The sequence below is a fragment of the Mesoplodon bidens genome (assembly GCF_964165515.1).
Source record: "Mesoplodon bidens genome assembly, chromosome: 5".
Taxonomy (NCBI): Eukaryota; Metazoa; Chordata; class Mammalia; order Artiodactyla; family Ziphiidae; genus Mesoplodon; species Mesoplodon bidens.
The window spans coordinates 48,512,386-48,538,262 of NC_138161.1; the positions used below are offsets into that span (position 1 = coordinate 48,512,386).

A 25,877-nucleotide genomic window follows, 5' to 3' on the forward strand; every position below is an offset into this window, starting at 1 on the left:
AGACCTTTCAGCAGGAAGTGTTTGGTATAAAGAGAGTGTTGAGGATTTAGCTAAGCTACTCCATGCTGTTGCTGCCTCAGCATCTATTTTGTTTGGCCAAGCAGCCAGCAGTGACCTTAAAGTGACACTAGTCCCCTCAGGCAAACCCATGCCCCAGATGGCAGCTCACAGAGTCACAAGGAAATGTAAGTTCCTGATATGACCTCCCCAACAGCCCTTGTGATCAGCAATCTCCCCTGCTTCCCAGTGCCTTCCCCTTATATGCTCCTTAGATAATACCAATAAGACCTTTGTGGGATTTATCAGAACCCACAATTTGTTTGAATTGACCAATCAGACCTTAGCCCGGGAACCACAAAGCACTCCACCCATAGACTAATGAAAACATGTTCTCCAGGTCCTGCTTCTCTCTGTCTGCACTCTGCCTTGACCTCCCCATGTGGTCCCTCAAAGCATGCCAGGTACTTCCTCCAGGACCTGTGAGTAATGAACTTCTCTATTTTAATTCCTCTTGTGATCTACTGTTGAAATGCAGCTCACCATCTGATACCCTGCACTCCACTTAATAAGTATTAATTTAACAAATCCAAACAGAGGAATAGAAAAACTTACATAGAAAAACAATTTTAATAAACTTAGCCAGAAAGACACATCATGTTCAGGAACTGGTAGGACAAAATCCTGAATTTTCAAGAGTTTTCAGAATGTGTTTACATAACTCTGATGCCTGTCATCCTGATCATTTATTCAGTAAATAGCCCAGAAAAGACCAATCTCTGTCTGGGGACAGCTATGTTTAATAATCAAAATTCCTAACTAAGAAGAAATGTGAGTGAAGTAGAATCAGGTTATTAGTCCATTGTAAATGTCAAATAATCTTAAAATCCAAACACAAGTCAACAGCAGTGAGACATGCCTGGGAAGGGGATGAGAACCCTATCTGTTAGGAGTGGGTGCAGAGGTCCCACTCCCCATAACGTGCTCTCTCCCAACTTGGAGCTTTCGACAGGAATCATAAGTTAGGTTTCTTGTGATTAATCATCTCACATGCAATTAGTTCCTGCATTATACAGATAGAGCCACTAGAAGCTTGGTTTCATATGGTCCCGTCAGAGAACAAGCACTTTCCCATGGGCATCTGCAAGATACCTGTGTGGTCCAGTCAGCATCCATAATGTTTTTATAGTTTATGGCCCCATAAGGGGGGAGGGTCTTAAATCTGCAATAGTCCCAGAGTCTGAGTTCTGTTCATTGAGCCTATGTCTGCTTTTAGAGGTCCGTCACAGTCCTTATGGACCAGCACAATCATTATAAGGTTTCATCCTACTGTTAGGTCCAGGCAAATAGGATTTCTGAATTCAGGATTCCAAAAAGGACTTTTCTTCTTTAGCAGCAGCAAAGCCAAGAGACTACTGGGCCAGACAGTGAGGTTTCAAGTCCTTCTAAGACCCTTTTATCTTGTCAGACTTAAAGCCCAAATTGACCCACTCAAAAATATGCACATTAGACTGGAAAATCATCAGCCTCTAAGGTTTAGACATTTGCTTTTTTAAAATTATCTTTATTGGAGTATGATTGCTTTACATTGTTGTGTTAGTTTCTGCTGTACAACAAAGTGAATCAGCTATATGCATACATATATCCCCATCCCCTTCCTCTTGAGCCTCCTTCCTACCCTCCTTATCCCACCCCTCTAGGTGGCCACAAAGCACCGAGCTGATCTCCCTGTGCTATGCAGCAGCTTCCCACTAGCCATCCATTTTACATTTCATAGTGTATGTATGTCAGTGCTACTCTCTCACTTCATCCCAGCTTACCCTTCCCCCACTGTGTCCTCAAGTCCATTCTCTACATCTGCATCTTTATTCCTGCCCTGCCACTTGGTTCATCAGTACCGTTTTTTTTTTTTTTTTTTTTTTTTTTTGCAGTACGCGGGCCTCTCACTGCCGTGGCCTCTCCCATTGCGGAGCACAGGCTCCGGACACGCAGGCTCAACAGCCACGGCTCCCGGGCCCAGCCGCTCAGCGGCATGCGGGATCCTCCCGGACCGGGGCACGAACCCGCGTCCCCTGCATCGGCAGGCGGACTCTCAACCACTGTGCCACCAGGGAAGCCCAGTACCGTTTTTTTAGATTCCATATATGTGAGTTAGCATACGGTATTTGTTTTTCTCTTTCTGACTTACTTCACTCTGTATGACAAACTCTAGTAGACATCTGATTTTATAAGAACTTATTAGCAAACTAAAACCTGCCTTTTAAAATGCAAAAGTTGATTTTCCTGTGGAGATTTTCTCTCCTTTTATGTTGTCTACCTTTTCCCATAGACTCCAACAGGCAAAAATAATCAGTTGTGAGATTTCGATACCCAAAGAGTTTAAATTTTAACCCATCCACCAGCAGCAAAAAGCAAGGAATTTATGTTCTACTAACACCGTTTATTGGGCAGCTTTCCCTGCCTGCGATAATCCCTCTAACATGTATGAAATTACAAGCATATAGTATTTTACATTTATTTTTATCATACATCCAGAAGCAATAGCCACAAAATAAAAAGCCATTTTTTTGAAAGTCTCTCTTTCTCTCTCTCTTTTTCATTGCAAGTTTACACAATCCCCTAGCAGTAAACTCAGTGCTTTCAGGATTGACATTATAGCTGCTTAGAGATCCCAGCTGGAATGCAAGGGGCTGCCGTAACAGTGGATAAAATGTTGTTTTTCCCTTCTCCTTTATTTCTGATTTATCTAAAGCTTGCCTTGGCACTGACAATCTTTTCCCCTCCCACCGGGAGGAGAGAACAAAACCCTAAGGCATCATCCAGGCTGCAACTGCAATTTTTAATCTCCTCACTTCAGCTACCATTGCCAAAAGCAGCCAGCACATTCAATGAGCCAATCCTTCTGGAGTTGGACGTATCATTTAAAATTTCATAGGTAATCTTTACCTTTCATAGCAGACATCATCTCTGCTGCCGTTTCATATCACAGATGACTAGGTAGACACTTGGCATTGAAAGTTTATCATTATGTCCCCTTCATCCTTTTTCTAGATACTGCTTTAGCCATATTTCAGTGAGTTGGGCTTGTTTTAGTGAAACCCATTTCTGATACCAACTGCCACCCCCAGTTTGGAGATTTGTTAGAAGAATCCACAGGACTCATCATATAGTTGTATTTGTGGATAAGGTTTATTACACTGAAAGGATACAAAGCAAAATCAAAAACGGAAAGGCATATTGGGTGAAGTCTGAAGGATACCAGGAATAAATTTCCAAAATTCCTTTTTCCAGGTAAATCCCATAGGATGTGCTTAATTCCACCAGCAATGAGTTGTGGCAACACATGTGAAATGTTTTCTACATGTTCATTAAAGACTTAGTGCTCAGGGTTTTTGCTGGGTACTGGTCATGTAGGTACCCTACTGTGAACTGAATATCTGTGGGCCTCCAAAGTTCATATGTTAAAGCCTAATCCCCAGTGTGGTGGTATTTGGAGATGGGACCATAGGTCATGAGGCTGGAGCTGTCAGGAATGAGATTAGTACCTGTGTGGTTAGTTTAAATGTCAATTTGACTAGCTATGCGGTGCCCACATTAAACATTATTTCTGGGTGTATCTGTGAGGATGTATCTAGATAAGATTAACATTTGAATTGTTGGGCTCAGTAAAGTAAATAGGCCAATGTGGGTGGGCATGATACAATCAGTTGAGGGCTGGAATAGAACAGAAGGCAAAAGAAGGAGAAATTCACCCTTTTTTCTTGCCTCACTGCTTAAGCTGGGCGATCTCATCTCATCTTTTTCTGCTCTTGGACTGGGACTTATCAATACATCACTGCTTTCCCTGGAGGCCTTAGGACTCAGACTGAATTACACCACTGGCTATCTTGGGTCTCCAGCTAGCAGATGGCAGACTGTGGGGCTTCCCAGTCTCCATAACAGTATGAGCCAATTCCTCATAATAAATTCTCCATATATATATATATATATATATATATATATATATATACCTTTTTTTTCTGCACATTTTCCAATATCTAAATTGTTTCTGTGTATAAGGCATTAAGGGGAGGACACAGAAGTCCAAGAAACAGATATTACTCAAAGAGGTTTTAAGATAAAGTCCTATTTCCTTTTCCCTGAAATACTTTGAAGTAATAATTAGATATTATCTGCTCTGGTTTCTCCATCCCCTGCCCACAGATTTATTTTTGTTTCAGAAATTGGAAGAAAACACACTTCTGTCTTAGGAGGAATAGAAAAGAAGACGTCCATCCATAGTCAACTTTTGTGGACAGACCTGGTCCTGTTTCCCCAAGAAAAATTATCTGATTTCTTTCTTTAATAACAGAGACAACTAACAGTGATGACATAGAATTATGTATTTTCTTTTCTCATCTGGGTCATTGAGAAGTCAGGCTTCTTCTATTCTTTAATAAAAATACTACGAAGTAACAAGCATGCACCCTGTTATTTAAAGCAAGAAATAAAAATGTTGCAAGACATTTTGTGCTTTGGTTACTTTCCCTTAGTAACACAAGTTGTAGAATAGTGCTCTAGGTACATTGGTTACAGTTAAGCCAATTTTTACAGCTCAAGGAAGAATTTTCCTATGGAAAATGTCCAAGAATGCCTCTATTTAAAAATGCAAGATTTAACTGGACAGCTACGTGTAAAAGAATGAAATTAGAACACTACCTAACACCATACACAAAAATAAACTCCAAATGGATTAAAGACCTAAGTATAAGACCAGACACTATAAAACCCTTAGAGGAAAACATAGGAAAAACACTCTTTGACATAAACCACAGCAAGATCTTTTTTGACCCACCTCCTAGAGTAATGGAAATAAAAACAAAAATAAACAAATGGGACCCAATTAAACTTAAAAGCTTTTGTACAACAAAGGAAACCATAAACAAGACAAAAAGACAACCCTCAAAATGGGAGAAAATATTTGCAAATGAAACAATGGACAAAGGATTAATCTCCAAAATATACAAACAACTAATGGAGCTCAATATCAAAAAAACAAACAATTAGGGCTTCCCTGGTGGCGCAGTGGTTGGGAGTCTGCCTGCCGATGCAGGGGACACGGGTTCGAGCCCTGGTCTGGGAAGATCCCACATGCCACGGAGCAACTGGCCCCGTGAGCCACAAATACTGAGCCTGCGCGTCTGGAGCCTGTGCTCCGCAACGAGAGGCCGCGATAGTGAGAGGCCCGCGCACCGCGATGAGGAGTGGCCCCCGCTTGCCGCAGCTAGAGAAAGCCCTCACGCAGAAACGAAGAGCCAACACAGTCATAAATAAATGAATAAATAAATAAATAAATAAATAAAAATTAAAAAATAAAACAAAATAAAAAATGGGTGGAAGACCTAAATAGACATTTCACCAAGAAGACATACAGATAGCCAAGAGGCACATGAAAAGATGCTCAACATCACTAATTATTAGAGAAACGCAAATCAAAACTATAATGAGGTATCACCTCACACTGGTCAGAATGACCATTATCAAAAAATCTAAAAACAATAAATGCTGGAAAGGGTGTGGTGAAAAGGGAACCCTCCTGCACTTTTGGTGGGAATGTAAATCGATACAGCCACTATGGAGAACAATATGGAGGTTCCTTAAAAGACTAAAAATAGAACTACCATATGACCCAGCAATCCCACTACTTGGCATATACCCTGAGAAAAAACCATAATTCAAAAAGTGACATGCACTACAATGTTCATTTCAGCACTATTTACAATAGCCAGGACATGGAACCAATCTAAATGTCCATCGACAGATGAATGGGTAAAGAAGATGTGGCACATATATACAATGGCAAGTACTCAGCCATAAAAAGAAACAAAATTGAGTTATCTGTAGTGAGGTGGATGGACCTAGAGTCTATCATTCAGAGTGAAGGAAGTCAGAAAGAGAAAAACAAATACCGTATACTACACATATATATGAAATCTAAAAAACAAAAAAGGTACTGATGAACCTAGTTGCAGGGCAGGAATAAAGACACAGGCATAGAGAGTGGACTTGACACGGTGGTCAGGGGGAAGCTGGGGCAAAGTGAGAGTAGCATCGACATATATACACTACCAAATTTAAAACAGTTAGCTAATGGGAAGCAGCAGCATAGCACAGGGAGATCAGCTCGGTGCTTTTCGATGACCTAGAGGTGGGATAGGGAGGGTGAGAGGGAGGCTCAAGAGGGAGGGGATATGGGGATATATGTATGCATATGGCTGATTCACTTTGTTGTACAACAGAAACTAATTGTATTGTGAAGCAATTATACTCCAATAAAGATCTATTAAAAAAAAGAGAGAGTAGTATTCCAGAGTACTGTTTCCCAAAATGTATTCCACCACATATTAGCTCTAAGAGTTGACCTTTGAAAAATGGATCCCATGGTCAAATAATCTAGGTAATGTAGCAAAGCTATTCCTCCCTCATAGAGTTTAACCATTAGTGCATTAAAGGCTCTGATAAGTACAGCTATAAAGAACTTGTTTTTTGGACAAATCATGGAACTAATGTTTCCTTAACACACTTCAGGATACACTGCCTCTGGCAGAGGCTGTAACTGTCCCCTGTATCCATTCTCTTTTTCCTTTTAGTAAGAGAATCTCTGAATTGTAGCGAGGCACATAGCTTTCCAGGTAAACACTACATTTTCTAGCTTCTTTATAACCGGTTGCAGCTGTGTGAATGATTTTTTTGCCAGTAGAATGTGAGCAAAATTGATGTGAGCAAAACTGAGTGTTGCTCCTTTAAAAGGAAGTTGCTTGCCCTCTACTTTCTATCTTTCCCCATTCTTGCTGGCTGGAACGCTCAGTTGCCGGTGACTCAGTTTTGACCATCTGGCCAGACAACACTGCAGGGGATGCCAAATGAAAAGATATAAGGAGTCTGGGTCCTGGATGGTTTTGTGGACTCGCCATTTATATCTGAACTGTTTCATGGAAGATAAATAAAATTCATTTTGTTTGAACCACTCAAAAAAAAAAAGCGAGATTTATCAAAAGTTTCTTGGAATACTGGCAGAATGGTGGAGAGAACCCGGACTTTGTTATACTCCTTGCTTCAAATGTGGCTGGGCTGCTGTAGTAATTTCACCTTGGGAAAATGATGATCTATTTGAATCTCAACGTCCTCATCAATAAAATATGATGAAAATATACCAGACACAGGGTTGTTAATAATGAAAATAGCATATGTAAAATACTTGACTCCATACCTGGTGCAAAGTAAGGGGCTCAATAAATGTAATATTCTCCTTATCTTGGAAAAAAAACCAAAACACTAAAAGACAGGGACTCTAATGCTCATAGAAGCTTTATTTATAATAGTCCCAACTGTAAACAACCCAAATGATAGCCTGAAATGACCATCAATATTAGACTGAATTTTTAAAGGTTGGATAATCATACTATGCAATACTATACAGCATGAACTACTGTTACTATAAAAGCATGGATAAATCTCACTAACATAATGTTAGGTGACACAAAATAATACATACTATATAATTCCATTGAAAGAAAGTTCAAAAACAGGAAAAATTAATCTACAGTGACAGAGGTCAGAAGTCTTAACCTTTTGGAGGGAGGTTAGGTTGGAAAGGGGAAAGAAGGAGATTGCTGGGGTACTGGAAAGAGTCTATGTCTTCACCCGCATAGTTGTGGTCATTAGAAGGGTATATGTATGTAAAACTTCATCGAACTATGCACTTAAGATTTGTACATTGTACATGTACATTATTTACCTTTGTACATATAAAAATAATATATCCCCCCCCAAAATTCCTCCTGTTTCTTTTGTCCCAGGAGCTAAATTTTATATCAATATTGAATTTATTCATTAGGAGAATATCTGGCTCTAGATATGACACACCATAGCTGGCTATCTTGCAGGCTGAGTCTGTCCCTTGTAAGTGGCCCCATTTCAGAGCTGGCCTGGAGCTGACAAGCATATTATGAGGGTCATGCTCCAACACCATTAACAGCTGGAGATGCCATCCCATGCCCTCAGCAACAAAACACAGGGAAAACCAGGCAGTGGACTGTGCTTCCCACCCTTAGGCTGCGAGGCACAAGCCCCAGCAATGGAAGGATTAAAAAGCATCTCAATTTAAAAAGACAGGGGGAGGGGAGGGGAATGTGGGCTGCACAATTTATAAATAGACATTACCAGAGGCTGCCTGATGGTGAAGTGGTTGTTTAGTAAATCTTTCTCCTTTAAGGATTCCATTATCAGAGACCATTTGAAAACATCAGTTTCATTTTGTCTTTTGAGGGAGATCCTGGGTTTCATCAAGTCAGCCCTGTTGGGTAATATTTCTCTCTGCCAGATTTAGGAACAGGCCTTCGATATTTTGAATCACCTTTACATGGAGCACCAAGATGATGACAATGATGATGTGTCTTTTGCCAAATGGATGAGCAGCTTCTGGGGTCACAGCTGGATAGAGGAGGATGAGAGAGGACTCCGGGACCGCCATGGATCACAAGACTCCAGTTACAGGAAAACCTCCCTGCCCTGCCCAGTGAGTTATGATGGAACCGGGGGAGAGCTAGACTAGGGGAAGGGGATTTCTCTTAGATCTTTTTGAGAGTCCTTTGGTATGAAGTTTTCTTTGGTTGAAAATGAGTACTTCCAAACCTTTTTTTATACTCACAAAAATCCCTTTTATCATTTTGTCTGGTCCTCCAAGGGACCTGATTTTCATCTATTAAGTAATGATTCCTTCATTTTTAGCAACCTAAGATATATTTAACCGCGATTCAGAGCTCCTGATAAGCCTGGAATAATCCTATTGGGTGGTAATATAATTCAAGCCAAAGGAAAGAAACCTGATGTTATAGTCTGTGTAGCATTGTTGTGGATCACTGTTTGATTTCCAATAGCCTTTTTGAAATACTGAAAATAGCTCCACTATTTGGTGACATCTAAGGAATTGGGGATTCCACATAATAAATCATGTAAATGTAAAATTTACCTCTGGTAAATTTGATACATTCTTTCTGCTGATTCTCATTTGGTTTCCTGATGGGAGACAAAGCCAACATTCTACCACCCTCAGCACTATTTTTCCATGGCTAGGCAGAGCACCCGGCGTCAGGGGAGCAGGAAAGCTCCCAAGAGGGGAGTGGGTGGGCCTGACCAGGTGTGGACTCAGCAGTGGGTATACATGTCACTTAGAATTCCAGCTACCAGGGAATATTTCCCCAACCCCCGGCTACTGCTAACTCCAGAACCAAATAAGTTTTGGACTAATGTTATTTTATTTTTAGCTCCAGAGTTCCCAGAAGCATAATGCAGGTGAAGTATATTAAAACTTGTAAGGCAATCTTTTACGCCCAATGATCAGCAAGTTTGAGGAATAAGACCTCTCTGAGACACAAATATTTGAAAATAGGTCTCTTACCAAATGCGTAATCAGGGACAAAGGGCTCATTTCAACACCTCATTGAACTTCAGGTTCTTTAAGTAAAAAAGGAGAGAGGTTGCACTGGTTGATCTCCAAGAACCCTTCTAGCTCTCGCTTTCCATGATTCTGTTATAAAATAAACATCTGCTTATCACACTCTCATTTCAATCTCTTATGCCCACATTGAGTGAGGTATACATAATGTGTGAACCAGGAGTATGACTAGTGTTCAGCCAGACAGTGAGAACCAGGGAGAAACAAAGAGAAAAAATGAAATTCACTATTTATCACAACAGCCCTTTAGAGCCACAGAAACTATGAAATCAAAGAAAGAAACATGACTTATAAAATATAGTTTCTTGAATAAATTTTAGTATCTGTTAGACTTTAAAAACTGGGATAATCTACCCTATTTCAAGAATCTACTTATAGGTTGCAATACTGTTTGCCTTAAGCTCTTGGGGAATAGCAAAATTTGTTTTGTATAAAATTTCTAAATGGGGTCCATATATCTTTTCCTGCTCGTACTGGCTTTGGACATTTGCCTGAGTTAACCTGTTTAGATTCTCTGAGTTGACAATGAATTCCATAATTATCAGACTAACATGCAGAAAACGTGTTTATCTAAGGAGACAAAGCATGGGATAAACATGACAACCTGACTGAGTTGAGAAAACACAGATCAGGGGACCTTGGGTGATGTGGGCAGAGTCCTAGAAAATGGGGGGTCTGATTCTTCATCTCTATTCACACAATGCCATGTATTTGTGAAGTGAATCTGTAGTTGGATACTTAACTTTTCCTAACTCTAAGATGTGCTCAAACTTTTCTTACTTTAGAGGTATGAGAAAAATTCGGTTTTGAAGATTTGTGTTTTGCTTTGAGCTCAATAAGAGACCTTAAAAAAATAAAGCTTACTCTTAGGCTTATCTTTTTCCTTCTCTCCCCACTGCTCCACTCTAAGGCTCTTCCCTCTTGCAACCTATTAGTAACCTACATCCATCAGTATTGCATGCAAAGGAGGAGAAGAATTTTCCCCTTGTTTCCTATTTGAATGTGGTTTCTAATATGGCTCTTCAGCCTCATGATTCTTGCAAAACCATAGTGAAGGAGCATTAAATCATTAAACATATTTATAGAATACCTACTCTGTGCCAGGCGTTGTGCAAGGCACAATAGGATTACAGGGAAAAAGAAGACGTATGGTGTTTGTTCTTGTGGCACTTCTGATCTGGTGGAAGACACAGATTTGGCAGGAAGAATGAGGTAGACAAGGGGTAAAACTTGGTCCTTCTCAGAGAATACTACTTTTTGAGAAGATTCATTATAATCTGTGACTGCTGATTTAAAGCAAATTAAAAAATCTAACTTTACTCTCCTGAGGTGCTTGGTGAAAAAAAAATAAGGTAAGTCATATGAAGTCTCTCTTATTACTCTCTCATATGAAGGTAGAACTAATCTACCTTCTCCCTCCATCGTCACATGAATACAAACTTGAAGTAGAACAACCTCCATATCCCTTATTTATTCTACTCATTGAAAGTGAAATTTAAGTAGTCTATTCGACTTTTTAATCATCTTCTCCTTCAGCTTAACATGGTTTTCTTAACACTGTTCTATACAGTTAGGGCCTGGGGGAAGGGAGGATTGTGCTGAATGAAAGATCTCTTCAAGGAGGAACTGAGTTCCCTGAACTGGGGCTTCGCTAACTCAACATGGACTTTCTCAGTGCTTCTTCTTTTTTTTTTTTTTTTTTGCTGTACACGGGCCTCTTCCTGTTGTGGCCTCTCCCGTTGCGGAGCACAGGCTCCGGACGCGCAGGCTCAGTGGCCATGGCTCACGGGCCTAGCCGCTCCACGGCATGTGGGATCATCCTGGACCGGGGCACGAACCCGTGTCCCCTGCACCGGCAGGCGGACTCTCAACCACTGCGCCACCAGGGAAGCCCCAGAGGAGCTTTTATCATAATGTTCCATGGACTTGTTTCCTCTCTTCTACTAGATGCTGAGATAGAGGAGTTGCTGGGAAGGCAGCAGAGTGGAGTGGGTAAGAGTGAGGGCTCTGGAGGTAGCCTCCCAGCGCCTACTACTGGCAGCATAACTCTGAGCAAGTTACCTAACCTCTCTCTGTCTGAGATTCCCTCTATGTAAATGGAATTGATGATAATAGTACATACGTCATATGGGTGTTGTTAAGATCCAGTGAGTAATGTATACAGCGTGCTTAGGACAGTGCTTCGTACCTAATAAGTACTTCTTCTCCTCCTCTCCTACCCTGCACCTTCCCCTCTCCATCCTCCTCCTCCTCCTTCTTATGTGTCAGAGTTTAAAATGTCTTTTAGTTTCCCTGAAGGATGCCCAGTGGATGGTACTGACCTACAGCTTTTTTTTTTTTTTGCGGTACGGGCACCTCTCACTGTTGTGGCCTCCCCCGTTGCGGAGCACAGGCTCCGGACGTGCAAGCTCAACGGCCATGGCTCACGGGCCCAGCCGCAGACCGGAACCGGGGCACGAACCCGTGTCCCCTGCATCGGCAGGCGGACTCTCAACCACTGCACCACCAGGGAAGCCCTGACCTACCGTTTTACCAGTTGAACACTTGAATCTTTTTTTTTCCTGATGCTGTTGCCATATATAGCTAGTTGACTAATTTATAACCCTCTTGGCTCTGTTGATAGGCAATTAGTCTACATTATAAAATATTCCTCACATAAAATTCTTTTAGACTAATTCCTAAAGACCTACAAATTATTATTACTTTCATAATCGAATTCTGTTACAACTGGTACATTATTAAAAGTCACGTTTACAGGAAGTTTCACATAGAAATAGAATGAAGTCGTTGCTGCTGTTGAAGACAGAAGTTTGGGATTATTCAGCCAAGGAAGATATGTCTTATGCTTAGGCATGGCACTTTACCTCTCCCGTAAAGTCACTAGTCACATGTCATAGGCAAGTCACTTAACCAAACTAAGATTCATTTTCTTCATCTGTAAAAGGGGAAGAATGACTCCCTTTTAGGATTTGTTCTGAGGTTAGAGATAAGGGCATGGTACCCAGAGTCCCTGACACACACGGTGCAGGGCATGGTACCCAGAGTCCCTGACACACACGGTACACTAAGATTCAACATGGGTCTTACTGTCTCAACACCTGGATCTTTCTCCCTCTTGTTTCTCATCTTGCTGTTGATGGGTGGCTCAGATGCTTGCATTTACTCAGATGGCAGGAGGGGTACAACTGAAGGGTGATTGCAATTAAACCCAGAATAAAAAACATCAAGTAGTTAAGTTCTTAAAGTGAAGATGTTACATAACTTTTTTTTTTTTTAAAGTGAGGACCTATGGCTTGGGGTTAGAGAGTGCATAGGATTTTTTTTTTTTTTTGACAGAAACGGTTTTCTGGGACCACAGTAGGAAACAGCATTGTTTTTCAGAACACTGTTTTCTAGTGAGAGTCAGGGCACTGGGTGGTTATTGCTCAGAAAATCCATGCCTGCTGCAGGCTTTGTAGCCTGGGAGCTGGGGAGTCCAGGTGTTGAGCTCGAAGCGTGGGGATCCCATCCCACATACTAGAGCCTGCTTCACAGCATGGGAGATAGATCCACAAGGTTGGTCCATGACCATGGAGGTGACAAGTCCAGACCTTGAAAAAGTCAGCTATTTAGGGCATTGATTCAAGTCTTTGTGAGGGAAATTACATTAGAAGGGCATATAAAATTCCAAAAGTAGAGCTTGCTTAGTAAGTAAACATTTTTAAAAGTGGGAGCTTTCTCCCTGTAACCAATTAGAGAGCTCTTTTAAGCTTGTTTCTCACAAGGTCCCACACCAAAAGAGACCAACTGGAAATTTCATCTGCTATAAGGAGATATTAAGTGTTTATTTATATTGTGATGGAAACTCTTGCATTTTTTTCAGGTCTCTCAATGGAAGAGGACATTTGTACAAACATCTGCATTTCACTCCCAGTCTCACATTTTTAAGTTTTATTTTTAAAATCTTAGTGGGGTGAGAACATGAAACATGAGCTCTACTGTCTCTGGCAGATCTTTAAGTGTACAAGGCAATATTGTCATCTTTAGGCACACTGTTGTGCAGCAGATCTCTAGAACTTATTTTGCATAACTGAAATTTTATACCCATTGTTTAGCAACTCCCCATATCCCCCTCCTCCCAGACCTCGGCAACCACCATTCTATTCTTGCTTCTATCAGCTTGACCATTTCAGATACCTTATGTAATACTTGTCCTTCTGTGTCCCAGTCTCAAATTTTTAAGTATTGTATTTTTCCTGATAATATAATACGTGATCACTGTAGAAGACATGAAAAATACTAAAAAGGAGTAGGAAGAAAACAACCCCAGATCGCAGACAAAGGCTTTGATCACAGTTGGGTATGTTTTAAGATTGCCCATCTTATGATGTCCCCACAGCTTACCCATCCCAGCCCTCCCCCCTCCTCTCAGGTGCTCCCCGGACCTACCGGACTTCTCTTCCTTCTACGCCGGCAAGCTTCTGTGGCAGGGCTTCTGCACGTATGGTCTCATCCTCAGGCCGACAAGCGTTCTCTGTTTCCTAATTAACCCTGCTCATCCTTCAGATTGTAGCTTGTCACACCTTCACAGAAGTCTCCCCCATCCTCCCGGTCACCTCAACACCCACCCAAATATATGTGGTTTTACTCTGCTATACCCTGTTATTGTACCTTGAACATTCCCTTAATAGCATTTGGCCAAGGATGTAGGCATATGCCCCATTTATGTATCTCCATTGCACACATAAGTTCTAAGAGGGGGACACTCTGTTTTGCTCCCCAATTTATCCATAGCACCACGTACCACATCTGACCTACAGTAAATGAACTAATTTACAGACTTACCTCATGTATCTTAGCAACTTTATAAATCTTTTCTTTAAAATTTATTTAATTTAATTAATTTATTTTTGGCTGCATTGGGTCTTCATTGCTGTGCGCGGGCTTTCTCTAGTTGCAGCGAGCAGGGGCTACTCTTCGTTGCGGTGTGCAGGCTTCTCATTGCGGTGGCTTCTCTTGTTGCGGAGCACGGGCTCTAGGCATGCAGGCTTCAGTAGTTGTGGCATGCAGGCTCTAGAGTGCAGGCTCAGTAGCTGTGGTGCACAGACTTAGTTGCTCTGCAGCATGTGGGAATCCTCCCGGACCAAGGCTCGAACCTGTGTCCCCTGCATTGGCAGGCGGATTCTTAACCACTGTGCCACCAGGGAAGACCAACTTTATAAATCTTTAACCATATTCCTGATTATTGTTTGAGAGTAAGTTTCTATATATGTGTATTAGCTTGCTCAGGCCGCCATAACAAAATACCACAGGCTGGGTGGCTTAAACAACAGCCATTTATTTCCTCATAGCTCTGGAGGCTGGAAGTCCAAGATCAAGGTGTCAGCAGGTTTGATTTCTTCTGAGGCCTCTCTCCTTGGCTTGTATTGATAGATGGCACCTTCTCGCTGTGTCCTCACATGGTCTTTCCTCTGTGTGAGTATGTCCCTAAGTGTCTCTAAATTTCCTCTTCTTGTAAGAACGTTAGTCAGATTGGATTAGGGCCGCCCTAATGGCCTCATTTTAACTTAATCTTTAAAAACCCTATCCCAAATACAGTCACATTCTGAGCTACTCACGTAGGGCTTCAACATATGACTTTGGCGGGGTGGGAGTGGGGGGGAGGTACGACACAATTCAGCCCATAATAACGTGCAATGTATGGACCCAAGGAGGGAAATTATTTTAAGCCTTTTGACTCGCTCATACTGCCAACAGCTTTCTAGGAAAGCTGTATCCATTTATAGTCCTACCAGCAAGGAATGACAGTGCCTATCTCCCAGCACTCTTACTAGTGTTAGTATTATTAAAAATTTTTTTTTTGCTAACCTGGAAGGCAAAATTGTATGTGATATCATTTAACATAATTTTTGACTACTAATAAGCATAAACAATTTTTTTACATCTTTATTGGAGTATAATTGCTTAACAATGGTGTGTTAGTTTCTGCTTTATAACAAAGTGAATCAGTTATACATATACATATGTTCCCATATCCCCTTCCTCTTGCATCTCCCTCCCACCCTCCCTATCCCACCCCTCCAGGTGGTCACAAAGCACCGATCTGATCTCCCTGTGCTAGCCTAAACAATTTTTATGTTTGGTATTTCTTTTTCTTTCATTCTTTGTACATTTATTCATTCAATATATATTTAATGAACTCATGCTATGAAGAAGGCAAAGTGCTGCATACTAAGAATCTAGCAGAGAATGAAATGTAGCCCCTGACATGAAGGAGCATACAGTCTAATGGAGAAGAGAGTTGTGTAACAAAATTAACCAAATTTTTGATGACAGGTGTGATAAGTGTCATGAAGAAGTGTGAGATCTCAGGAGAGGGTCTAACGGTGGTTCAGGGGCCTGAACCAATTGGGGTGGTAGGAAAGGCTTTCTGGGGAAATGCAGTTTCCACGGTGACTGAAGGGTGATTAGCCAGGGATGAGGTGAAGCGATGGGGTTGTGGGCGGGGTCACAGCCAGAGAGGACCACTTGTGAAAGTGCCTGTGCTGGGCAGGAGCAGGTGAGCTGGAGGAACTGACAGAAGACCAGTGAGGCTATGTCACTGAAGAGGTGAGGGTGGTGCAAGATGAGGTGTAAAATGAAATGTGATTAGGTATGAGTTTGGCGTTGTTTTAACTATGCTGGCTGCTGTGGGAAACGTGAAATAAAGTGAGTAAGGGTGAATGCAGGATATCCACTACTACGAGGCTGCTGCTGGAATCTGGGTGAAAGGTAATGATGACTTGGATTAGGGTAGTAACAGTGGTGCTGGAAAAAAATAGATGGTTTTGAGAGACATTTAAGAGGTGGAATCTGCTGACTTGGCAATTGGATGTGGAGGGGGGCTTCTGAATTACTGGTCCGAGTAACCGGGCAAATGGTGGTGCCGGTTTCTGAGTTCTGGGACACTTGAGAAGCAGGCTTGGGAAGGAGAGATGATGAGTTCAAATTTGGACAAGTCAGGTGGGGTGCCTGTGGGATACCAAGAGGAGCAGTTGGGTGGGCAGAAGCTCAGAAGAGAGGTCTGTGCTAACAAATAAATCAGAAACTCGGTTATAGATGGAAATTGAAGCCTGGGGGTGAGACATTGAGGGAGACAGTGTAAAGTAAGAAAGCAAAGGAAGGGAAGGAGGACTAGTTTAGAGTGTCGGGGGACTCCAACAGTTATGAGTAGTTGGAAGGGGGAAGTGAGCAAAAATGTCTAAACCACAGTGGCAGAAAGATCAAAGGGAAACCAAGAGGGTGCAGTGGTAGAAGGCAAGGGAAAGACTGTTTCCAGAAGGGTTCAATAGGCAACTGGGTTGAATGCTACGGAGTGACTAAAGACCATTACGTGCCCAGAATTTGGCAACATGGAGACCAATATCCTGACTAACATTAGTGTTAGATGAAAAAGTGTGAGATAGCCTCATCCACCAGAGGGCAGACAGCAGAAGCAAGAAGAACTACAGTCCTGCAGCCTGTGGAACAAAAACCACATTCACAGAAAGATAGACAAGATGAAAAGGCAGAGGGCTATGTACCAGATGAAGGAACAAGATAAAACCCCAGAAAAACAACTAAATGAAGTGGGGATAGGCAACCTTCCAGAAAAAGAATTCAGAATAATGATAGTGAAGATGATCCAGGACCTCGGAAAAAGAATGGAGGCAAAGACCGAGAAGATGCAAGAAATGTTTAACAAAGACCTAGAAGAGTTAAAGAACAAACAAACAGAGATGAACAATACAATAACTGCAATGAAAACTGCACTAGAAGGAATCAATAGCAGAATAACTGAGGCGGAAGAACGGATAAGTGATCTGGAAGACAGAATGGTGGAATTCACTGCTGTGGAACACAATAAAGAAAAAAGAATGAAAAGAAATGAAGACAGCCTAAGAGACCTCTGGGACAACATTAAATGCAACAACATTTGCATTATATGGGTCCCAGAAAGAGAAGAGAGAGAGAAAGGACCAGAGAAAATATTTGAAGAGATTATAGTTGAAAACTTCCCTAACATGGGAAAGGAAATAGCCATCCAAGTCCAGGAAGCACAGCAAGTCCCATACAGGAGAAACCCAAGGAGAAACACCCTGAGACACATAGTAATCAAATTGGCAAAAATTAAAGACAGAGAAAAATTATTGAAATCAGCAAGGGAAAAATGACAAATAACATACAAAGGAACTCCCATAAGGTTAACAGCTTATTTCTCAGCAGAAACTCTACAAGCCAGAAGGGAGTGGCATGATATACTTAAAGTGATGAAAGGGAAGAACTTAGAACCAAGATTACTCTACCTGGCAAGGATCTCATTCAGATTTGATGGAGAAATCAAAAGCTTTACAGACAAGCAAAAGCTAAGAGAATACAGCACCAACAAACCAGCTCTACAACAAATGCTAAAGGAACTTCTTTAAGTGGGAAACACAGGAGAAGAAAAGGATCTACAAAAACAAACCCATAACAATTAAGAAAATGGTCGTAGGAACATACATATCGATAATTACCTTAAACCTGAATGGATTAAATGCTCCAACCAAAAGACACAGGCTTGCTGAATGGATACAAAAACAAGACCCATATATATGCTGTCTACAAGAGACCCACTTCAGACCTAGGGACACATACAGACTGAAAGTGAGGGGATGGAAAAAGATATTCCATGCAAATGGAAATCAAAAGAAAGCTGAAGTAGCAATACTCATATCAGATAAAATAGACTTTAAAATAAAGAATGTTACAAGAGACAAGGAAGGACACTACATAATGATCAAGGGATCAATCCAAGAAGAAGATATAACAATTATAAATACATATGCACCCAACATAGGAGCACCTCAATACATAAGGCAACTGCTAACAGCTATTTTTTGCCATATTACAAGTTACTACAGACTGAGGCCTGGAAGGACTTGAAGGTAACAACTCCAGCTTTTTGACAAATTCTTTGAGAAACCTGAGGACCTCCCCCGCCCCTAAAGAGGTTATCATTTACCCAAGGTTGTACAGCTAGTGAGTAGCAGATTGACATACCTGGGTTTTCTGATTTCAGATCTGCTGGCCTTGTTGCTCCAAGTTAGCAGTTAGTAATGCCAGGACGCAGAAAGAGCACAGAGTGTAGTTACAACTGACTTGGATTGCAATCCTAGCTCTTCCCTTTGTCAGCTATGTAGCTTTAGAAAATCCATTTAATCAGCTTTTCTCAGATAAATAATAGCACTGTGGAAGAGCAAGTTTCTGCTTGTTGTGAGGGGCAAGTGTGTCTGCACATAGTAGGTGCTCCATCAATGGGACCCCTTCTCAAACTCCAAACCTAGGTGTCTTGGATCCCAGAGTATGGGCCCCTTTGCCCACATGCTTGTGAAATGGGTCTAATCCTCTGTAACACATGAGATGCCAAGAAATCCTAAAATCTCCATCAATTTTTATCATATGAAGTTTATACAGCATCATTCATTATAAGAAAAATACATATTAAAACAATAATACTATCTCACTCTTCCTATTTGTTGGCAAGTGTTTGGGGAAACAGGCACACTCATGGTTTGGAATATTAATTTGTATCACCTCTTTGGAGAATAATTTGACAATACATATCACAATTTAAAATGCACTTATTCTTTATAAACCTACCTGTTTCACTTTTACAGATACATTCATACACATCCAAAATGTGTATCATTGCAGCACTCTCTGTTACAGCAAAGTTTGCACAGGAACTAAATATACCTTTTAAAAAACAAAAACAAAAAACGAAAAGAAAAAGTGTGAGTGAAAAAGCTGGAGTGGAGTGGGTTGGGGAGTGAGAGAAATTAACAGAGCAAGTGTCACAATTCTTTCCAGAAGTTTGGTTGATCTGAACTATCTTTTTTTTCATCATTTTCCAATTGTGATTTTTAACACTGATGTCATTGTAGTACATGACCTCTGTGTTTGTGTGTATTATGTGAAATACCCTTATTTTCAGAATATTTATTAAACATGCAGCAAATATTTTTAAAGTTTTTTTGTCTACCATATTATATGTTGTTTTTTATGCACATTAGCTTTATTTTTATATAGTTAAATTAATTTTTTTCCTTATGACTTCTTCCATTGCTCTTTTGCTTAGAAATTCCTTCTCCATACAGAAAGCACACAAGAATTTGCCTTTGTATTATTTCTTAAATGTTTATGGCTTCATTAAAAATTTATTTTGATCATTTTGCAATTTATTTTTACATATCAATTTAAGGCTGGAACACTTTATTATACCAACCTAATGATAGAGGAGCAACATAGCTAATCTTGAGATGTTCTACTTAATGTTTTGACCAATTGACCCCACTGCCTAATTGCAGGAGAAAGCTCCTACTGATCAAGAAGATAAAATTTCAGTCCAACATGAGATTTGTTTGGTTAGTAATTTATGGACATTCTGTCTCTGTGCTAATATTGTGCAGTCTCTTTATATTATAAATTTTTAAATTCTGTATTCCCAGTTTCCTATGCTTCCCAGCATGATGTCATCTGACAGCCATCCTAGAAGGCATTCTTATGAGGACCAGGGATTTCAATGCCATACTCACATGCGGGATTACAGAAAATGCTCTGGGGATGGGTCATTCAAGGAGCCACTGGAATCAAAAAGAAGATCCCATTCCAAAATTCAGGCATTTTCAGAGTCCTCTGAACAGCAACTCTGCTTTAGAACCAAACGCTCTGTCTCTTCGGTACGTAACAGAGAGTTATTGAATATTTAAACCGTTTTAGAAAAGGAAACCCAAAGGATTCATCCTCCCCTAGTTTGAGGAGAACAAATCTAACTTCTTCATTTACAGCTTGGTGTTGAGATCTTTGAAAAATGGCACTCAGTTTTAGCCCAGGTGTACATAAAATTTTAAAATTATTATTATTGATGACATGTGGTGTAGGAAGAATTCCTAAAGGAGCACATGTGGAATGTTTTTGTCACCAAGGTCCTCTGTTTTCATCACCCTTATTATAAATAATTGTGATTCATTCTCCTTTTACTATCTGAAGAAGAAACAACTGCCCCTACTGCTCTTGTTCTCTCATATTTAATCTGGTAGGAAATAGTTTGTGATGGTGTTGTGTTCCCCTGTGCTTTTAAAAAGCACACAGAAGGGACTCTCTGGACACTATGGTGTGAGTATCTAGAGGTAGAGGAGCAGTCCAGGCACTCACAGTGGCCTCGTCAGAGTCTTAAGTGAAGCCCAAGGGAGACAAAGGCACGAAATGGGGGAAAGAATTGAAACACCACTGATGATGCCAAACTTGATACATAAAGTAATAAACTAGAGACCAATTAATTGGGGGGTAGTTTTTCAACTCTACAACGTGCTCACTGAGTGGCCTTGAGCAAAATACTTTTTTTTTTTTGGTGGGTCTTTGGTTTTGGTTTTATTTTGCAAAACAAGAATAATGATATGTTTCTGCCATGTAGTAGGCAGAGCAAATAAGTAGACCTAGGTGTATTGCCACCTGGGTCTTGAGCTATGCTCTGTGTATGGCCAGGGGAAGGCACTCAGGTGCTTCCTACCTCATTGTCCACCTGAGTGCGCTGCTTTCTGCCTAGCAATGATGGCTGTTGGGATTGTCACTGTGCATCTTTGCCTCACAGGTGGCAGCTCACTTTTGTCACAGTGACCTTGTGTATCTACAATTCCCCTTCAGTAAGCTGCTCTCTCTACTGGATCATAAGAGAAATAAGGAAGGAAGAGTAGTGAACAGCTGTCACTTACTCCATCTAAACCTTATTAAGAGTTTCTGGTTTGTCTTTTCTTTATACTGTTTTTTAAAGATATGGTTTAAAACTACACCCTTCATCTAGATTTCCTCTAAATGTGAATATATTATCACATTTTCCTATACCCTCTCTCTCCTTCCCACCCCCAAACAAGGGCACAAGGACATAAATGCAGTACAGTAATTAAACTCAGGAAATTAACACCAATACAAAACTTTTATGTCTAATCTATTGACCTTATTCATATTTTGTCAGTTGTTCCAATAATATTTTTTAGAACGAGATTCCAGATCATGCATTGCAACTGATTTTCATGTCCCTTTAAGGTATTTTATTTCTGGAACAATGCCTCGGTCTTTTTCATGGGACTGGCATCTGAAGAGTACAGGTCAGTTATTTTTTAGAATGAAGCTCAGTTTGAGTTCATGTGATATTTCTTCATGATTAGATTCACATTATGAACTTTTGGCAGGAATAAAACAGGCGTGAAAAAATTCCTGTTTCAAAACTACGTGTTGAAATCATTAATTATATTAATGAGGGGACTGACTTGTTTTAAATTCTTTCTGGAACAAGGGAGGGTATAAATATATTCTGAAAAAAATTTTAATCTGAACAATTCTTTGTTGATTCTGATGGCTTCAGAAAAACATTCATATCACCTATTTACATAAGGGTGTAAATGTGAAATCAGTTTTCTTATTTAAAGAGGTGTTCATTACATTATCCTTAAAATATAAAAATGTTTGTTTCATTCATTTCTCAAGTTCTTCCTTTTGAGAACCAAGATAACCAAGGCAGCATTTTCAACTTTTTTGACTCAAGAACTCTTTTCATAGTTATGTACAGTCGGCCTTGGATCCATGGATTTTGGTACCTGTGGGCGGTCCTGGAACCAACCCCTTTGCAGATACCAAGGGACAACTGTATAATAGCTAGAAACCTGCTAGGAATTTACAAAATCATGAAAAATTTTTTCATATTATATGATAAATATACATGATAAATAATTTTAAATTAAGTATTTTATTTTATATCCGTCTTTATATAATATATTATAAAGTTTATCTTAATGCAAAATTAAAAATTTGGAACATGGCATACTTTAAAACTTTTTTCTATTTAACAATTGATACACTTTTAACAATTGATACACTTTTCTAAAGCTAACTACATTAAAAAGTGTGAGTTTTCAGCAATTTAAAAAATAATATATATTGCCTTTTATTTGGGGGCCAGATGTATACTAATACATAGATTTAAATTTTACATCCTTTAGCATCAAGAAGAGCCAGAAACTGCTTTTGTGACCTGCTCATGACAAACAACATTAAATTTTTTCATTTTTATGTTGAAAAACTCAACTGGCTTATTTTGATAATTTTTCACATTTTGTTTCTAAGTGATGAGATAAGAAAAAATCAGGTCATTATTTATGGGCAATTTTTGGATCGTCTTGATTCCCAATAAGGGAAAAGCCAAATTGCAAATAATCATCACTATATTTTCTTTTTTATACTGTTTTTATAAGGATTAGAGACCTTCATGGCTGCTATATATGAATTATGATCAGACTGATGGATTTAATACAAGCACTGGAGCTAATGAAAATAATCTGGAGGCACATTTACAGAGCTAGTACAATTTTTAAGCTCCTCTTAACTTGCATCTCAGCTTCATCATTTGTTTTGCTTTCTGATTTTGACTAATGGACCAGTATAGATAGAAATGAAATAATCTAGGTATGAAAACAATTTAACAATGTACAGTAGCTAACACCACCACAGGAACCAGACATCCCCATAACTCACCCTGCAGGGCCGAGTCATGACCTTGCCCATCTGACTGTTACTCTCACCACTGCATATGTTCACCTCATAGACACTCAGGGGTTCTCCAGTGTTTCCAGTTCACTGGAGTGGAGGAGGGGAGGAGTAATGATCTTGAAGTGTAAAAATAGATACCACCACATTTATCAACACCATTCTTTTGTCAGTAAGTCCTTTGAAAGTCACTTTCACCATGGAAACCAAAGAAGAACCCCCCATCCCAGTTCCCTATCATATCACCCTATTTATAGTTATCATTGCACTTATCACTACCTTTTATTTTCTTGTTTCCTTTTAGGCTTATTGATTGATTGTCTCCCTCTGCCTAGGTGTAGAATCCAGGAAGTAGGTTCTCTCTAGTTAGTGCCGAATCTCCCCATCTTAGAACAACAGTGGGTGTTCATTCAGTCATTGAATGTAGACCCCTGGGCAACCTGTTGGGGAATGTTGTGTGGTTGAATGTCATTCCTTGACACTTTGTTCTTTACCCAGTCCTCACCTGAAAACTTAGTGCAAACCCTACTATTAATGTAATTTAAGGGAGTGAACATAGGGAGGTTAGAATCATTCCATGTATGATCCCCTTGCCACATTCCTTTTCAAAAAACACCAGAAGAATATTAATTTTACTGTGCCATGGAATCACATCCCTCTGTACATTAGAGGCAGAGTAGTGTGCAGGTTGAGTTTCCTCCATAGACCACCTGCTGATGCCAAGGCCCCCTATTCCTTTATTTTATGACTAAACCTTGAGCAACACCCTTAGGCTTATGCTGATTTATTACTAGAAACTAAGATGTGAAAGTCTGCTAAATGATTAGGGTTTTCTTCATTTCTGATAATTAGGAAAAATGTGGAATGTTGTCAGCTTTCGGCATATCTACCCTTTTCTGACCCTTCTTTTTCAGGGACCTGAGAGCAGAAAGGAGAGAAATGAGAGAGAATGCCGGGCACTGGAAATGAGGTCTTGCAAGAAAGCGGAGGAAAGAAGGAACTCTGGGAAGGAAGAGCGTGGAGGAGCATACCTGCCCGCCCTGTCTGAAAAGGGGCCCAAATAGTACTTTGTTTCCATGCCATGACTACTGATGCTGCTGCGTTTCTTTGAGCCCCAATTCACCAGGCCCAGGAGTGGTAGCTGTAAAGAGTCTGCAGATGCTGAGTGACTCAAGTGGGTGGTTGATTCAGCTGCTCCCCAAGACAGCTTGCATCATACTCCAGCTGCTTTTCGGAGTGTGATCTGCTCTGTTGCCCTTTTATGGGAATAAAAAGGATAAAAGGTATTTTAATAGCTTAAAGTAATTATTGAAAATGTGAAGAGAGATATTTAAAGAGCCACCCACACATCTTCACCAACACTTCTTCCACATCACCCTCGCAAATAATCTAAAATAAAGGTCATTGGTGTGACTCGATGCTTACTTACTTCCTTATTAGAAGTGATTATATAAGTATGTCTAAAGGCCATCATTTAATGAGAGCTGGTAATTAAGGTGCCAAGTACTGTGCTGAGAGTTTGAATGCATTACCTAATAGTCCTCACCACTCTGAGGTGGGACCTAGTCTTCTTTTCACTTGCTGGCTGAGGAAACTGGAGTTTAGGAAAGTTCAGTCACTCACTGGGGAGGTGGCAGAGTTAGGGCTGGAGCCCAGTTCATGCTGACTCATGTCCCTCAGTTGAGGAAGGGCCTTCATTTCCCTTTCGCAGTGGGTCCTGACTTAGTAGGTGTGTGATTTGCTTGTGAACGGGCAGATGTGAATGAGAAAAGCGGGACTTGGGAGTGCATTACAATTTTGATTACGTGGGTGGAGACTGAATCTCTGAGATCAGCTTTATGCTCTGGGTTTGAACTTTATGAGACTATTTATTTTTTATTGAGGTATAATTGACATGTAACATGATATTAGTTTCAGGTGTCCAACGTAAAGATTCAGTATTTGTATGTATTGTGAAATGATTGCCACAGTAAATCTAGTTAACATCCATCACCATACATAGTTACACATTTTTTTCTTGTGATGAGAACTTTTAAGATCTACTCTCTTAGCAACTTTCAAATATACAATACAATATTGTCAACTATAGTCACCATGCTGTACGTTACATCGCATGATTTATTTAAAACATATGGACCACCTCACAAATTTGCGTGTCATCTTTGCACAGGAGCTGTGCTAATCCTCTCTGTATCCAGATAAGTTCCAGTTTCAGTGTATGTGCTGCTGAAGCAGGCACTTCTTTTTTTCCCTCAGCTCTATTGAAGTATAATTGACAAGTAAAATTGTATATATTTATATTGCACAACATGATTCATATGTGTATGGTATTTGACATACTTTGTAAAATCATCACCACGATCAGATTAATTAACATACTGAGGCCATATTCTGTTTTTTTCCCTAGAAGAAAAGATAGTAGAATTCTCCCTATTTATTCTTTGTCTCTGTCTTGGATCATCAAATGCCCAAGGGCAGCTAGAATCTCTGTTTTGTAAAGCAGAAGATCTCCCAAAACTACTACTCATTACTAATGACGGAACTTACTGCTTATGGAAGAACAAACTAACTTTGGCATAGACAATAAAAAGAAGGAAAAGGAGAGAGAAAAAGAGAAGAGGAAAACAGTGAAAGAAAAGTAAAATAGTGATGATCATTAATTTGCATTCTTTCAATTCATACAACTTGTACCTTCACCATTTTGAATTGACACTTTCATGCTGCTTTTTAATGATAATTTTTCGCACAGGTAAAAGATGACTTCAGCTATTACATGGTGTGTTTGCCTGTTATTTGCCACCACCAA

General features: G+C 40.1%; 1 protein-coding gene across 1 annotated transcript in view; it reads left to right on the forward strand.

The window, feature by feature from the left end:
- LNP1 (leukemia NUP98 fusion partner 1) overlaps positions 1 to 24,385 on the forward strand; it is a 38,038-nt gene extending 13,653 nt beyond the window's left edge. Inside the window, exons 2-5 of the mRNA XM_081234278.1 lie at positions 398 to 479; positions 8,360 to 8,554; positions 19,981 to 20,211; positions 23,986 to 24,385. Coding sequence (XP_081090404.1) covers positions 8,399 to 8,554; positions 19,981 to 20,211; positions 23,986 to 24,135 — 537 coding nt within the window. The 5' untranslated portion in view covers positions 398 to 479; positions 8,360 to 8,398 and the 3' untranslated portion in view covers positions 24,136 to 24,385. The remainder of the gene's footprint in view (positions 1 to 397; positions 480 to 8,359; positions 8,555 to 19,980; positions 20,212 to 23,985) is intronic.
- Positions 24,386 to 25,877: the final 1,492 nt, after the last annotated feature.